The sequence below is a fragment of the Ips typographus genome, linkage group LG11 (assembly GCF_016097725.1).
Source record: "Ips typographus isolate SLU linkage group LG11, UJ_Ityp_2.0, whole genome shotgun sequence".
Lineage (NCBI taxonomy): Eukaryota > Metazoa > Arthropoda > Insecta > Coleoptera > Curculionidae > Ips > Ips typographus.
This window is the reverse complement of record NC_138432.1, coordinates 1,744,378-1,762,739: the sequence shown is the minus strand read 5'-3', so window position 1 is coordinate 1,762,739 and position 18,362 is coordinate 1,744,378. Positions and strand designations below refer to the sequence as shown.

General features: G+C 35.0%; 2 protein-coding genes across 2 annotated transcripts; both read left to right on the top strand.

Moving 5' to 3' along the window:
- The first annotated feature begins 591 nt into the window (after nucleotides 1-591).
- On the top strand, nucleotides 592-7,389 carry LOC145735623 (uncharacterized). Its single transcript, XM_081989614.1, is given in 3 exon segments — nucleotides 592-706; nucleotides 1,350-1,528; nucleotides 1,531-7,389. Coding segments are annotated over 3 exon segments (2,220 nt in total). The 3' UTR covers nucleotides 3,457-7,389.
- A 5,017-nt stretch (nucleotides 7,390-12,406) lies between these two features.
- On the top strand, nucleotides 12,407-15,270 carry LOC145735311 (uncharacterized). Its single transcript, XM_081989158.1, is given in 5 exon segments — nucleotides 12,407-12,955; nucleotides 13,015-13,244; nucleotides 13,429-13,519; nucleotides 13,574-13,860; nucleotides 14,015-15,270. Coding segments are annotated over 5 exon segments (1,410 nt in total). The 5' UTR covers nucleotides 12,407-12,827; the 3' UTR covers nucleotides 14,689-15,270.
- The last annotated feature ends 3,092 nt before the right edge of the window (nucleotides 15,271-18,362 follow it).

Genomic DNA, 18,362 nt, shown 5'->3' with positions numbered 1-18,362 from the left:
GGGTAATCTCTGTGTTAGTTTAAACCAAGTGTTAGCTGTAACGTATTTTTAGCAATTGTTATAGTTAAAAGTTGGGTTTAACTAACACAGGGCATTCCCCTTAACTGGTTATGATGCAAATGAAAAATTATTGGTAGGAAATGAATAGTCAATGTTTATCCGCCATTGTCAAGAAGCCTAAAGCTTTTCCTTCCTACGTAAAGAGGCGCGCTGATGTTAATGTCTATTTAAATGTTCACACGTTTCCATTCTAGTAAAGGAGTGTTTTGTGAACAAAACAAAGAAACGCAGAAACGTCATATGTCAATAGCGCCAAACAGCGGTAAACTGCCAACAATGTTGTCAACTGCAATAGAAGCCAGGGTTGGGTAAACTTTATCATAAAGCTAACTTACTACATTTGCGGCATTTTTACATTGCAACGTCGTAAAAAATGTCGCGAAATATTTTGACAATTATGACAGCACTAGCATTGACACTACAGACAGTAGTGAGTATTAAACTGCTAATACTATATGCTTAAACTGCTAATAATATGCTTAACGCTAATGACAGCTAAATGCCGAATGCTAATTAGTGTCATCATGACAAATGACTTTGCATTCGCAGTTATCGCACCCCCATATACCGCCGTCCCGCCCTAAAGCTTTAGCCATTCCGTCCTTCCTTAAAGTACACTTTTTTCTTAATAATGTGACGTTAGGAGGTAAAAAGTGTAATGGAACAACGCGGAAGGAAACCACATTCAGTTTATGAAAAATTACATTATAAATATGTCCACCTTGACAATAAAAGGCAAGCTGCCATATGCAAATTTTGCAATTCTATTATTAAAAATACAGCTTTAAGAAGACTATTAGTACTATATCAGTTGCAAGGTTTTACTTGGTTCTGCCCATCTATAACTGCAAACTTTTGAGTCTATATTTTGTGTTTGCCTTCAGAAACAGATGTTCTAGACCCCAAGCTGTGTCAGAAGATACTGATAGTGATGATGAAAGTTTTCACTCAAGCCCAACCCCAAATACTCTCCTACCGCCTACCTCTGAATCAGGAAATCCAAGAAAATTTTGCCAACAACAATGATGTTTTTATGGATGATATGGAAGTTGGAACAACTGAAATTATAGTCTTTAATGATCCAAATATTCCAATCATAGTAAACAGAGATAAGTTTAATCTTAGGTATTTTAAATTATGTTTTTTTTTTAGGAAAGTCTAGAAGGACGAAGCTGAAATTTCAAAGCTTTTAAAGCATCTTTATCTGCATCTGTTAACAGTATGCTGTCACTGTCCTCAGTAACTTTTGAGGCAACTTCTTTCAGTTGTTCCTCATCCTTGGCATTAAGTTCACCTGTCCCACGATCGATGTAATATTCCATTTTCTGTAATTGAGAGTGTCCATTTTAAAAATTGTATTCAGACAATTCGCCTTTCGTACAGTTTGTCATGTAGGAAAACAATGTCCACTGTGCTATTAGATAAAGTGCATGAAGAAATATTAGTAAATAATAAAAATAATGCATCTCCTCTCCCTATGCATCATTACTTATTGATGGATGGAAAAATTCATCAAATAATACAAACAATGTAGTTACAATGTTACAGAGTGTACATGGTGAAAGTATATTTCTAGAATCATATGACTTTTCTGCTGTCAAAGAAACAGGTGAAGCTCTTGTTGAAGTGTGCTTAAATTCTATTGAAGCCGCCAAACAAGCATATGATTGTGATATTTATGCAGTAGTGTCAGATAATGCTGCAAATATGTTAAAAATGGGACGCCTGACCAACTTGTGGCACAGTCCTTGTAACATAGGAAATCTACTAGTTAAAGATTGAGTTGATGGCGATACATTATCAAAAGTTAATATGATTATTAAAGAATTTAGGCATAGTTCACTAGAAATTCAGATTTTACAGAGAGGATGCATAAAATTAGTCTTACCTGCTGAAAGCCGCTGGTGCACTCAAAGAGACTCTTGTGTATCTCTATTAAAAAACATTCATGTACTTAAACAAATTGCTGCTGATCCAACTGTTAAGAAATCAAAAGCTGAAGTAACCTGTATTCTTTACAATGAAGAGTTTATTGAGAACGTTAAAGAAATGATCATGTTACGTTATTCATTACCATGTTATGTTACTTTAGCTGAAACAAATGATAGTTTTACCGGCATGAATGGTAGTGGGTTACAGATTTTAGGTTGTTATGAAGCGGAAATTGATGTTGACCAAATTACTTCTTTATTAACTAAATTTTATGTCATACCTACAAGTGCAATGTCAGATTCTTGCTTATTAGGTAGAGATGTGTTGTGTAACCCTACTGTTAATTTTACTATTAATCAGGGTAAAGTATATTTAAAATTTCTTGATAATGATGTGCATTATGTTGAAAATGAAGTTTTGAATATCCAAGTGGATCAATTTGAGGAAACTCGTACTAATCTAAATTTGAATATTAATCCACAGTTAAGCAATGAAGTAAGGGCTACTATAGAACAAAATTTATTTGAAAATTATGTAACAGCACCTAGGCCTGAATTTCCCATTACTGACTTACAATTGAAACTTCTGATTGACCCTAAACATGTACCTTTTTACTTTCACCCTCGTAGACTTTCATATTCAGACAAATTAGAGGTGGACAAGATTACTAAGGACTTACTGGACAGGAAAATTATTAGGAAGAGTTCATCCCAATACAGTTCTCCCATTGTTTTGGTAAAGAAAAAGTCAGGTAAGTTGAGGCTATGTGTTGACTTTCGGGAATTGAATAAGTTGACTGCTAGAGACAATTTTCCCATGCCTCTAATTGATGACCAAATAGAGCAGCTACGAGACAAACAATACTTTTCACGACTAGATCTCAAAGACGCATTTCATCATGTTACTATAGACCCTGAGTCAATCAAATACACCAGCTTTGTTACACCTTCTGGCCAGTTTGAATATCTGAAAATGCCTTTCGGACTTAAAAATAGTCCAGCAGTTTTTATGCGTTTTGTGAATACAGCTTTTCAGAATATGATTGAACAAGGTAAAATTATTATTTATATTGACGATATACTGATAGCCACAGAGACAATTGATGACAACTTATCCATATTGAACGAGGTATATAAAGTTTTAGTTGACAATTTACTTAGCTTACGATTTGACAAATGTACTTTTGTGATGAGTGAAATTGTGTTTTTGGGCTATTCAATTAACCGATCCGGAATTCGACCGAGTCCGGACAATGTAGATTCAGTTTCTTCATTCCCTTTACCTCAAAATTTTAGAATGTTACATGGATTTTTGGGACTTTGTTCCTACTTCCGCCGTTTCGTCAAGGATTTTGCTATTTTAGCCAAACCATTGTATGACTTGTTAAAATTTGAGAAATCTAAGAAAGAGTTTTTGTTCAACCAAAGTTGTTTTGAGTGTTTTGAAAAGATTAAGCAAGATTAACATCTGCTCCAGTTTTGGCCATTTATTCCCCACATCTTGAAACTCAGCTTCATTGTGACGCTAGTTCTATAGGTTTTGCATCAATTCTTATGCTAAAGCAAAATGATGGACACTTCCATCCAGTTTTCTATTTCAGCAAAAGAACTACTACTGATGAGTCGAAATATCATAGCTTTGAATTGGAAGCACTTTGTATAGTTTATTCCTTACAGAGATTCAGAATTTATTTAAAAGGGATCCAGTTTAAAATTATCACTGATTGTAACAGCCTGAAATTGACTTTAGAGAAAAAAGATATATATATATATATAAACCATCTTTATTTCCGAGGAAAAAGGCTATCGACCTACCGGTCTTTCTGCCAATGTTACAGAAACAAAACTTATGTACTAACCATTTGTTAAAAAAAAAAAAAATTATAATGTTTTACAATGAAAAGGTTAAAATTAATAGTTCGTTTTTTTAGGTAAAATGTTCCAACAGAGTATATTGAGGAAAGGCGTAGCGAGATTGTCTATTTGGTCTTGTGAGGGAGATGGGGTTTATAATTGTCCAGTTGTGGGGGTTGCCTTTCCATTTTGCCTCTAGTTTCGTTAATCGTTCTGTTATTTTTGTCATTTGTGTCCGTTCGTAGAGTAATTCGTTGGTTGGGTTATGTAGCGGGTTTTGAGGATGTCTAATCTTGGTTACTAGTCTAAGTGCAATTTGTTCAGTAGTTTGTATGTGTTTTTTTGTTTTGCTGGTCGCATTAACTCTTAGTATGTGTCCGTAGTCGAGTAGAGGTCTGCAAATAGATTTGTATATTTTAGTTGCAGTTTTTGTGCTTATACCTCTGTTCTTGTACGTCAGGGCTCTGAAATGTTTAGTTCGTTTAATAATTTCAGTTCTCACATTTTGTGCATGTTTTGTAAATTTGAGTTTTTGGTCAAGTGTTATCCCTAAGTATTTTATTTCTGGGCTTGGTGTAGTTACATTACCGTCTGTTGTTATTGTAGGAGAGTTGTCTTTTATTTTGTGATTTGGTAAGAGTAGTTGGTTTTTCGTGGGGTTTGGTGTTAATCTCCATTTGTAGAACCATGCCGTCGTGTGGTTTGTTAATGTCTGAAGCTCCTCTACAGCTTTTGCCGTAGTTTTGGCATGAACTATGAGTGCTGTATCGTCAGCATATTGTAGAATGTAGTCATGTTTGCTTATGTAGTTTTTGTCAAGTAGATTGTGGTTGTATATGTCATGACAGTAGATATTGTAGAGGAAGGGTGATAAAGGCGATCCTTGTGGTAGTCCTTGTTCAGGAATAAAGGGAAAGGAAAGGGTTTTTTTTTGAAAAAGATATTAACCCCCGGATTTTGAGATGGACATTAGTGTTCCAAGAATTTGATTATACACTTGAACATAGAAAAGCAGAGCGTATGAAACATGTGGACGCTCTTAGTCGTTGTTTTCCAGTTTTTAATGTTTATTTTGTTGAAAATAGCTTGGAACGGAATTTATGTGTTGCTCAGGAAAAAGATGAAAATATTGTAAAGATTCGTGACTTGTTGATTACTACTGAACATCCTTCTTATGAATTAAGAGATGGATTGGTGTACCGAAAGTACAATTCTAAACTGTTATTTTATGTTCCAAGATGTCTTGAGTCAAATGTTATTCGAACGTGTCATGATGATATTGGACACATTGGAGTTGACAAAACCTGTGAGGTTATTTTAAGAACCTACTGGTTTCCAAACTTAAAGGACCGTGTTAAAAATCACATAATAAATTGTTTGAAATGTATATTTTATAATTCACGAAGTGGAAAAGGTGAAGCAGTTTTACACACAATCCCTAAGGGTTATGTTCCTTTCGACACTATACACTGTGATCATTATGGTCCCCTGGAAAAAACAGGTAAACAGTTTAAATATATTTTTGCAGTGATTGATGGATTTTCCAAGTTTGTTAAGTTTTTTCCTTGTCGTACAACTAACGCCGCTGAAACTATTCGACATTTAATTAGTTACTTCAATAGCTATAGTCGACCAAATAGGATTATAGCTGATCGTGGTTCCAATTTTCGATCAGAGGAATTTAAGACTTTTCTTGATGAGAACAATGTTCAACTTATTTTAGTAGCAGCCGGAACACCTAGAGCCAACGGGCAAATCGAGAGGATTAATAGAGACTTACGACCGATGTTGTCAAAATTATCTCCTGAATTGAATAAATGGGATCGTGTCCTTGCAGATGTTGAATTCGCTTTTAATAACAGTTTTTCTAGATCTATTGGAAATTCTCCTGCTGTACTCCTTTTTGGCATTCACCAAAAGGGTAAGGTTTTAGACCCTTTAAGTGAATACCTTAGATCCCAGAATGACTGTGTACGAGACTTGGACGAAGTTCGTAATAACGCCTCACATAAAATCCTCCAGTTGCAGGAGTATAATAAACAGTATTTCGATCAGAAACATAAGACACCTCATGTTTATAAAGAAGGCGACTACGTCGTGGGTGTAAATATTGACGTAACACCTGGCTTAAATAAAAAACATTTACCCTTGTATAAAGGCCCTTACATTGTCACTAGGGTTTTGCCCAATGACAGGTACGTTGTAGAAGACATTCCAGGTTTTCAAGTCACACAAAGACCTTACAAAAGTATTCTAGATTCTTCCAATTTACGACCATTCACTAACTTTAACTCGACTTATGATGACCCTGACAATGACTCACAATAAATCCCTACTATGTAGCTTGATTTTCCCTGAAACTTTGAATTTGATTATGTTTGTAGTTTATTGTTATGAAGACTTATGTTAGGACGGATTATGTTTACCTATACGTCATATGGTTAAGATTTGCTTATGGTTTTGTTGCTTATGTTAAGACAATCATTATGTCAATGATTATGAATTGTTAAAGCGCCTTATTGATATTAAAATTATGTATGCTAGACCGATCGAGGACGAACGGTGGTCAGGAAGGCCGAACGGTAGTAAACTACTTGTTACAATTTAAAATTCGCGCCATTATCAAGTGACGGGTGTGACATGACAAGTGAAGTTTAAGCGGAGAGAGAGAGAGAGACGGAGTGAGGTTAAGTCGGGGCCAGGGAGCGGTCACGTTTTTTTTCAATTTTGCCTTTGCATTTTGATAATAAATAGAGTTATCTAAAAGTGTGCCTTTATTCAGTCATCCAGACAAGCCATCCTACATAAGACAAAGTTGTTTTTAGCATAGCTTGTATGGTGACAGGTTCACCCACTCACACTCAATCTGTGGAACAATCACTGTTTATGTGGTAAGACCAGTTTTCTTTGCCACCTATTGTACCTAAGCTTTTCACTTGAAGAAAATGTATACTGTACTTTGAACTGTGAATAATTAATTAATACAAACGTTCAGTGTACAAAGTTTTATTTGGAACAATTGAGTGTGTGGAAAAAAGAACACAATTATAATGTTAATACCTAAACCTAGAATAGAACAGCTCATGTAGATAGCTCAATTGAAAAGTTGGTTTTTCGACAATACCTACCCATATACAAAAAGTTTTGTCACCTGACTGATAATTAGACTGTGTAAGTCCATATTCTCTTCTTAGAAGGGGTTTCTGAGAGGTTTTATAGCCAGTTTAAGATTATTCACATTTCACAGGCACATCAAATTTTGAGATTTAAGTCAGATATCAACACTGAATCATTTTGTTTTAGTTGCAACACTGATGAAGACCCTCGCTGATGATAGTCCATGAAGTTAAGCACATTGAAACTAAATCACACCACTTTTGAAGGAAGTATTTGGCCCCTTTGTTGTTGTCCCTGTACAGTAGGAAACTTATCTTCAAAGATCTTCATTGTCCACTGTTTTCATCACTTTAAATCGTTTGGTAGTGTTATGAAGAGGCTTGAGATAGGTGATTCGGTCATCCTCATTAAATATTTGCAAGCAAAACCAGTGTTTTCTTTAAGAATTTTGCTACAAAGTAAATAAGTTGAGTAGAGACATTGAATGAGGTTATATACGCAACTTACCAGATTTTTGGGCTGTGGCTACTGATAAAGTGTTTTTATCACGATTTATTTGTATTTTCTTCGCAGTATGTGGGTAGTAACTCAAAATTATTACTAAATAAACTTATTTTGAATGTTTTGATTACAGAATGACTGACAACGATTTGTTATGATTTTGAAAGGTTGGTAGCACGACCGGATATAAACTTTCCTTAACGACCGCTTGGCGGGAGATTTAAAATTTCCGAATTTTAGACCCGTTTTTCGTCTTAATGGTCAAATCTACGGTATTGAAAAAATTACAAGTTGATAGCCGAAAATGTGCACTACAACTTTTATCTAAAGCGTTTTTCCATTAAATGAACCGTACAGGCGAAAAAAAATCAAAACCGTTTTCCCATGTTAATCTCCTATGTCCAGGGTGCTCTTGGACACCTGGTATATGAATCGGCCACTATGGTTAGCACTAGGTTACCATGCATCTTTTTCAATACATCTACAAAAAATAAACATTGTCCCTTGTACTAATCTGACACTAAGATTATTTTGGAAAATCAATGGCACTTTCTGGAGGCACTTTTTTATGCTCTTCAAGAAAACAGCTTTAGTTTTCAGCTCCGACGTTTCGTTTTTTAGGTACCATCATCAACTTCGATTTTTCAAATACGGACCTGAACTTTTTATTTCATTTTTTAGGAGCTACAGACTTCCGAAAACTAATGATGTGCCACACTTGTCAAAAAATTATACCTAGTGTACTTAGGTACTTGTTTTTTTTTTAATGCATTTATAATTCATATGTTTCGAGGCCTCTTTAGTTTTTTCTGTACCTGTCACAGTTTTCGAGAGAATAACAAATTCACATTTTACTGATTTATTAGAAAAAACATACCAATTTCTCTATCAATGTGCATTATGAAATTGAGATGTTTTTTCTGAAAATAAAAATATAATTTGCTTGTAATCAGTTACCGATACTGAAGAAATAAATTATTTTCTTCCAAACACCCTGTATTTCTTTAACAAAGCATTTTTGAAATATGTTCTATACAGGGTAATTCTAATTCGACCCTCACCATTGGGATCTCAGAAACCATAAGAGATACGAGATAGTTTAAATTGGGTTAAAGTTGCGCAACTTAAATCTCAACCAAATGCCGTTTTAAAAATTTTAATTTTCCCAGTGCTTCCGAAGATATCCGAAAAAATCTTAAAATTAGATTTTTTGTTTTTATTTATTTCTTACCTTATTTGAAGAGATATCCCAAAACTAAAAGCATCTTTTTATTGCCACTTTTTCGTAGCTCTTCGATGATGGAGTCAAATTTGCCACACGACGTTTCGTTTTTTGGCAGTCATCATGAATTTTCTTTTTTCTTATGGGCGCCATATTGGATTTTTAGCCCACCAAATAGTACGTTTTATTCTGATTTTAGTGATGTCTAATAACTTATGAGTTGATAGTTGTGTGCAACATCTGGTGACATCTGTACTCAACTCTATGAGTTAGAAAGTACAGATGGCGTTCCAAAATCTAGGAACAGCCTGATGAGCCGTAATACGGCGAAACCGGTCAGAGGATTGGGATTGATAAACAAAAAACAAAACCTCACCATTTTCAACCAATCAGATCGGTGTTTACCGAATGATGCGGCATTAATGGTGCTGTTCCTAGATTTTGGAACGCCATCTGTACTTTCTAACTCATAGAGTTGAGTACAGATGTCACCAGATGTTGCACACAACTATCATTTCTGGCATCCAGTTGACTATACTGGAACGAAGGTTTTGTTCTTTGGTTATCAAGCCCTATAGCCCCTCTGATGAGCCGTAATACGGCGAAACCGGTCAGAGGATTGGGATTGATAAACAAAAAACAAAACCTCACCATTTTCAACTTATGAGTTGCTTCATAAATGACAAAATAATTCAATATAAACTAATTCTACTTTAGTTGGCTTTGAGTTAATGAGAAGTTTTCTGAAATGTCATTATTTGACAGTACTTGTCGAACACGATAATTATTAGTATATAGAATATATAGATGTATAAGTCAAGTTAAAAATGTATGTAGAAAAGAAACAGGCGCACAAAATGTTATTATTATACAAGGATTGCTGCAGAATTTAGGTTAATCAGAAGAGATTTGTTAGCATTATCTCTAACTTAAACCGGTCATTTATGTTTCCAAGAGAAAGATTATCATTTTAGGAACTTTATTTTTGGCCAAATTGATTTTTTTTGTAATGTTGTGCAAGTTTAAATCATTTAATATTGGATTTTGAAAAACACCAAATCAAGCAGTGTTTTGGTTAAGTTTTAACTAAATAAAGTTATGTGGGTCTGTTGGCTTACTGATTACAGTTGGCTTGCTCTCTAGCTTAAAATAATATTAAGTAGTGGCTTTTTATTTTTTGGGAGTTGGATCTTTTTTGGGAGTTGGATTCACATAGACTTAAACTACAACAGTTTAGCCGACGTTTCGCAAATTTATTTTTGCATCATCAGGGCACGCTGTTCTTGTGATTCCGTGTCATTGCTTTTTTTTGCACTCATTTGAAGGCATACACGGGGATATTATACTTAAATAAAACATCTAACATTTAGAGCACACACAAATTAGAACATTTAAAAACCGATGGCGATTTGGTTGGTAAATCGTAGTCGAATGACTTGAAACGGCCGACCAGGAATACTGCTATTTTTTTTATTTTTTTTTTAGCAAATAGATAGCAGTATTCCTGGTCGGCCGTTTCAAATCATTCGACTACGATTGCAAAAATGCGACCCTGATGATGCAAAAATAAATTTGCAAAACTTCGGCTAAACTGTTGTAGTTTGATTCTACGTGAACCCAAACCAACTTCCAAAAAAGAAAAAGCCACTACTTACTACGTAAGATCGTAGGATCGTAAACCAAAAATCATTAAAATAATATTGCCTCGTTTTTCCTCATTGTGTCTAAGTATGTTCAGGCCAATTGCGTGTGACAAGTACTACCAAGTAATCTTCATAAAACGTCTCATTAACTCAAAGCCAACGAAGGTAAGATTAGTTTCTATTGAATTGTTTTGTTATTTATTAAGCAAATCATAAGTTATTATACATCACTAAAATCAGAATAAAACGTACTATTTGGTGGGCTAAAAATTCAATACGGCGCCCATAAGAAAAAAGAAAGTTGATGATGACTGCCAAAAATCAAAACGTCGGGCGGCAAATATATAAGGCGGGAAATAATCCATCATCGAATAGCTGTAGACAAGACAATAACATTGCATAGATATGGAACACCGTTGTCCTCTTTAATGAGTTGAAGTGTAAAGTAATGTTTGCATGATCTGTAGTTTAAACCACACTATTGTCTAGTTACTTACAAGATTATTTCAGGCAACTACTAAGCAAGGGCCGTTTTGACATACAAAAAAATGCCTTATAAATCAATTTGGTGTAACCGCCTTTACGTACCGGTCCTGGTACGGTTTTTGCCACACCTAGGGGTAGGTGCTTCGAAACTCGGGCGCCACCTTAGTTTTATTTGGAGAAGCGTAACTAAGGAACTCGCTTCGTATACCTGGGGAGCTTTTACACAGTCGAAGACAGAGTTCACGTTTATCTGTTAATGGATGAAGGGAGTGCGACAAAAATAAGAAAACACAGGGTGGTCAGCAAAACTAAACAAGTCGTGTTAACCAGGAAAAATAACAGTTAACAACCATTCATATCCTTACTTAAAACTCTAGCACAAATGAACATACAGAGAACAACACAGCCTCGTGTTCAAATTAATAGACGGTACAGTCGGACCTGGAGATCCTAACTAAATCAATACGGTAACTTTGAAACGGAAAACAAACGGACAACACAACCTAGTGTTCAGAACGGGGAACGGTGCGGGTAACTAAGACGGTATCGAAACGGCTTTCCCAGCCAGGGTAAACAGACGGTTACGGTATGAATGACGGATTCGGACGGTATGAAAACTGTGCTCTGGGGCACAGACGGGGTCAGAGAATCGGTAACAGCTTTCAAACGGTCAGCCCTCGGAGTTGACCAGTTGGGGGCTAAAACGGCCGGAGCTGACAGTCCGAAGAAATCAGTTCGGAAAGACCTGGGTGAGATCAGGTCTGGTTACAGGATTTCGGAGCCGTAGCCTTCGAAGTTAACCGGCAGTGTTATAACATCCAGTACCGGCGGTCCGAAGGAAACGGTTCGGAAATACCTAGGCGATAGTGAGATTGTAGCCTCCGGAGTTGACCAGCAGTGTTATAACATCCGGTACTGGCAGTCCAGAGGAAACAACTCAAATCGCCGAGAGGTTTTCGGAGTCGTGGCCCTCGAAGTTAACCAGTAGTGTTATAACATCCTGTACTGGCGGTCCGAAGGAAACGATTCCGAAATACCTACACCTTCAAAGCTTGCCCCCAGGAACAATAAAATTTACCGTTCAGCTGGCTGAAGCGTCGGTCGGTTTCGATGGTCCCGCCGTGAAGAACTGACTAATGTAACGCGCGGCGCGCGGCGCATCACCTGTTTACCAGCTCGCGAGTCGCGACGGCGCGATGTTGCTTCGTTTACGCTACCGCGGCTGCGCGCTGAACCTTTATCGATCGCGGCGGTGCGTTCACCATTCTGTCGCGAAGACGCATTGTAACTTAAGCGTGTGAGGCTGCGCATTGTTTTCTTTAATCTAATTCTACATATTAACAAAAAATTAGTAACTTCGTTACATTGGATTATTTTTTTATTAAACCTTTCTTTACTTTTCTACATAATCGCCATTTAATTTCTAGCACCTTGACATACGTACAATAAAAGCTGTCTAAACTAGAGGCTTTGCTTAAGTAGTATACAGGGTGATTCCATAGTTGGTGCTTTCCTTTCACCTACGAATAGGGCTTCAAAAAATAAGTTTTTTTTCCTATGACGCTTTTTCGAAATATGAACAATAACGAAGATAGAGCTCGATTCAGATGAGAAAAGGCCACCGCATCATCAATGACGCAGTTTTTAAAACTATTTCTTTCTCCTTCTACAGTTGCCGTCGCATTAGATATAATCAGAGGCGTCCTATTAAAATATTCCCGAAAATAAATTCTTAAGCGGTCAAAAAGCCACTTGGCAACGTAGTACGGTTTTTTACTTGGGCACAATTAAAACAAATGCGGGTGCGGCCAGGGACAGATGGACCCTTTTACATGCTTTTACTAGCCGGCACTCTAAACGATGTTGCCAAGTTTAAAAAAATGTAGTGGCGGACAGGTTGAGTTTAAAAATTAGGTTAGGTTAGTTTCCGTTTTAGTCTGGTGTTTTGGTTGTGTTGTTGATGGTCGCAGTTTGAGTTCACGTGTTATAAGTAAAAATCGTTAATTTGTCATAATGTCTCCAAAAAAGATTGGGAAGAAAGGTGTTGTGATACACAGCCAAGGGCGTGAAATTGTAAGTAACGTCTTAGAATTTATGAAGAAGGAGGCAGAAGGAGTTTCCATTCCTTTGAATAACTACAGGTATTGTCTTTGATTAAAAACGACGAAAACGTTGAATAATATAATAAATATCATTTTAGAGAGAGAACTATAGCAGCTACAGGGGTGTCTAGATCTACTGTGCAGAAGATATCTAGAGAAGCACTACATGTTGAATGGGGAGGGCCAAGCTCATCATTTCACACTCCTACAAAGAAGGGACAGATTAAAAAATTAAAATTGGATAACATCAAACCTGATGAAATCAAAAGAATCAGAGAAATTATTTATGATTTCTATATTCTTGAGAAAAAACTTCCAACATTAAAAGGTAAGTTTATAATACATTAGGTATACCTACAGAGTCTTCAGAGTTTTTCTAGCAGAACTTACCATGTTTTTTACAATTAAATGTAAGCCTAGTTTGCTATATGTATAAACCTTGATAATGTGTTAATTGAAAATTTAAAACAACAAAATTTAGACTAAAATGGGATTATTTTTTATCTTTACAGGTATTTTGCAAAAAATTATTGACCAGCAAATCTTGACTGAATCCATTAGTGTAAGCAGCTTAGGGCGATTGCTTAAGAACATTGGATTTTAGTATGTTTTACATCTTGGCAATCATGTACATCAAAATAACTTTATCTTTTGTAGGTGGCAGAAGACACCAGACAAAAGAAAATTCTTGTGTGAATCATATGACATTCGCTTAAAACGAATAAATTTTTTTAAAAAATTGGTGCAATACCGCTCAGAAGGTCGCAATATTGTATATACAGATGAGACATACATTCACAGTAGTCATATTCATGACAAAGGATGGTATGATGAAAGTTTTAAAGGCTTACAAAAACCAATTTCTAAAGGACAACGCCTTATAATAGTGCACGCAGGTGGAGAAAAAGGATTTATTGAAAATGGATTGCTTATATTTAAGTCAGGTAATATTTATGTACACCTCAAACCTACTTAAGTACTTCCTCCTGCTTAAATAAAATAAGTTTATATAACAAGTAATTAATAAGTTTAACCACATTTTACACATCATATAAGACACATAATGTTTGTACTATGATTTTTTTTTTTTTTTTTTAGGTTTAAAAACAGGAGATTATCATGATGATATGAACCATGAGAATTTCATGACTTGGGTAAAAAAGCAATTGCTTCCTAATTTACCTGACCGCTCAGTCCTTATTATAGACAATGCAGCCTACCACAATGTTACTGTTAACAAAAATATTACAACGGCTACTAAAAAAGGAGATATGTTAAGTTGGCTAGTGGAAAAAGGAATCCCAGCAGATCCTCATTTAACAAAGCCAGAGCTGTATCAAATCATACAAGAAAATAAATTTAGATTTCCTCCACAATATAACTTAGATAGGCTGTTAGAACAACATGGGCATCTTGTGTTGCGTTTACCACCCTACCATCCAGAATTAAACCCAATAGAAAAAATTTGGGCTTTGGTTAAAAATTGGGTAGCAGCTCATAATACCACTTTTAAATTGTCTGATACCGAAGCTTTAACAAAACAAAAATTTCAAGAGGTGTCTGAAAAAGAGTGGTTTGACATTTGCCAGCATGTAAAAAAGTATGAAGAGGAGCTCATAAAAAAAGAGCATATTTTTGATGATACAGTGGACCAGCTTATTTTTACTGTTAACACTGGTTCATCTGATGATAGCGATGAAGATTCTGGTGATGATGATGAATGTGATGCCAGTTTATCCGAAGAAGAATTAGGATGCTCACTCCTAGACTAAGTTTTGGATTTTTGTTTTATGTTATGAATTCGTAATTTGTATATGTATATGTATTTATAAATAAACAAAATTATCAAATTTATAAAAATATATGATTATTAAATTTAACAAAGATAACAAATTTTAAATATTACCTCTTCTTCATGAAACCCTGTATATCAAAAACGATGCAAAGGCAAGCTGAAAGTTACTTTGAGACTTCATTTTCAAGGTCTAGCTGCACTGTAGGACCTTCAAATTAAGAATAATTGAAAAAAGAAACCAGCTGCCTATTTTTATCTTCCAATAATTGATTAATTGCCCCAAGACAATGTTTTTTTGTGGTTAACATTGCCCTAAGTTAAGTTATATAATTTGGATTTAAACTAATTGGTATTTAATATTCTTCATCAATCATCACCCTGCAGCTACAGCAGAAAAATAATTTGCACAGATCTTTTTAACCGAAACACACTGTATGTTTTTTTAATTTACCCTTTGCTTGTTTTCTTGTTTATTTTTTAAATTAATATTTAAAGAAATGGGACCAGAGACCTAGGCCAATTTTGTTCTCAAAGCGTCAATATTATGTATGTATATGTATTTGGTTTGTTTTATAAAACCTACTTACCTATCCTGTTTTAATACAATTTATGAAATGAAAAAGCAAAAACTACACCTATTTACGTTAATTAAATTTCATTTCACTGAGCAGAGAATAGCACGCCATTGACTCGCTGCATCAACTTGGAAAGTAACGAAGGCAGCAATATTTAAAGCGAGACGTACAGAGATCGTGACATCATCGTTTGATGACGGCCGTGGCCTTTTCTTAGCTGATTCGAGCTCTACAGGGTGTCAAAATTTTACTGAAAAAAAAACAAAATAAAAAATAACTTAAATTTAATTTTAACTCACTACAGGTTATTCTTTATCAACAGACATAAACATAAACAAAAGATTTCAGCCGGCTTTGAACTAAGTTTTAATAATTTGACATTTTAAATTAAGACAGCATTTCATTTTAGGCACGCATTAAGATTTTTATTTTTACTCGAAAGCGGTGCGTCGTAGCAAAAAATAATAAAAGGGGTTTTATTTTTAGAATTGAACAAGGAATTTAATAATACATTTTATGTTGAAAAAAAAATAGTAGGGTAATATATTTTTTCGAAAATGTTTTTAAAAAATTATACGCCCACCACTGGTAAACGCAAAAAAATTGTTGTTTCTTGGAAAATTCCCTTTCCACGTAGCTACTGACACCTACAAAATTTTGTTTAATTAATTCAAGTGGTTTGGCCAAAATCATAATTTTTTTTTTCAGTAAAACTTTGACACCCTGTATCTTCGTTATTGTTCATATTTCGAAAAAGCGTTAAAGGAAAAAAAACCTTATTTTTTGAAGCCCTATTCGCAGGTGAAAGGAAAGCACCAACTTTGGAATCGTATTAAGTGAGGCGTGCATTTCCGTAACGTTGTAAAACGTATGACAAATTATAAAATTCGTTTTCTGCTCTAGTGCGGTAATAGTATATTTCATTAGGAGTACAAAAATAAAGGTTTTTCCGTGCGCGTATGACCAATTCAGGTGTGAGGCAAAGCCGAACACCGGAAGTCATGCAATCACGGAAAACCTATTTTTGGACGAATTGTGAACGATATTTTTTATTATACTTCTTTAAAAACGAGGGAATAAAAACTAGACTTAAGAAAAAAATACATGACTGACACCTAACTGATCATTTCTATTAATAGTTTAAAGTAGATCAAAGGTGATTTAATTGTTGTAAGTTATCACGGTCAGGCAATGTCCATAAAACGTCAAAAAATACTGCGGAAATATATTTATACCCTGATTATTATAACTTTAGTTGCACGTCATCCAGGTAAAAATGGGCGGCGTTATCAATGTTATAAAAAACGAATCGAAATTGAAGAATATGATTTTACTTTCATATGTGACATTTAATGTCAGAACCGTGTTTGTTTACATTTTGAATTGCATTTTCAGAAAGGTCTGAGTGGTTTTTACTGTTTTAATTAAACTTTTAGGGTATTGAGATTGAGGGAAGCTTTGTTTAAGCGAGTTTAGGAGACCCTGAGTTGAGGGTTTTAAGATCTGATGTGTTTTACTCGGCGTTTGTGTATACCTAAACTTGAGTAATAATGGAGATATGTTTATTTGCGTAGATTTTCAGGAAGAGGCTTAACAATTCAATGTTTTTTTATTGGTTGAATAAGCTTACTCATGCTAGTAAATGATAATACTTAGCTTTAGTACTGCAGACACATTTTTAGATCAAACTGTAGATGTAAGCTTTGCATCTAATAGAATAAAGTCGTTTGGAGTCAGTATTCGACGGATTTGGCATAACAGATAGCTACGTGGCAGGTTGTTGGAATGTGGTTTGTCCACAAGTAAACCGTTTAATGACCACAGGAACGTAAAATAGGATCACAAGTTACAACAAATTTCGAAAAAGCTGATATTTACGTCAAACTTTGATACTTCGAGACGTATAACGATCGGGTGAGATAATCGGTGATCAGAATAGCTCGGTAGTAAGAAAATCGAAAAACAGACGACAACATTGCGCAGTATTGCCAACATGTTTTAAGGCGCGTAATTTAAATATCCTTATCTATGCGATGTTATTGTCCAGTAAGTTTCGTTGGCAATAGAATCACCTGTGTTATAACGTGCAACTAAAGTTATAATAATCAGGGTATAAATATTCCAGTATTTACATATTAAATGACAATGCAGGTTTGTGCTAATTAATTCAGCGCACGGAAAAAAATATTCGTGCGGGCGCACAGTACAACGCGTTATTTATTCCTCCTAATAGACATGAAATAGATATTCTACATACACGTATGGTAAATCCAAAACCGTACATAGAAAAACCGTGTAACGGACAGAGAAACATAGATGATTGCATGCGCGGGACAAAGACAGAACACGTCCAAAAATTCCAAATAGGCCATAATTTTGCCCCAGTTGTCAAACTGACTGAATTTACCGACTGGATTATAATTACTTAGATAAATTTGTTATTAGAACATTCCTAAATATTTCCATTAACTTTTATAACATATTTAGTTCGGTTTCTGTGTAATTTGTTTTAAAATTTGAATAATAATAATTGTTTTTCGTATAACACTGTTGTATTTCATGTCAAATATCTCGGTTAGTTGTGATTTTTGACAGAAAACTGTTACTAGTCGAACTCACGAACTGCTATTGCGTTGCGACACCAAGTAATATACCCCTATATTGTAAGATTTTGGCAAAACAACAAAGAATGACCCTTGTTACGCCATAATAAAAGTGACTGAAAGAAGTGCCAAACCTAACTTGTAAGGCTCACATCACATCCACATTGATGAAGTTAAACTGAATTGAAGACCAAAAGTAATATCCTGTTAAAAGCAAACAACACCATAACTTTTGTTTCCAGCAACCAAAGTGAAGATTTATCAAACCAGCTCATAAGGAACTTCCTTGATGATAATAAGGTTGGTACTTAGTTGAATGTTTGAATAGCAAGGTATGAGAAACCTAATTTACTGATCTAATTTCAGAATGCAAAAAATCAGCATGGTTGTACTGTTTTGGAATGCAACTGCATTTGTAGCTGGTAATTATTATACCTCTAGGGTAAAGCAACAGAACATAGGTATAAATGATG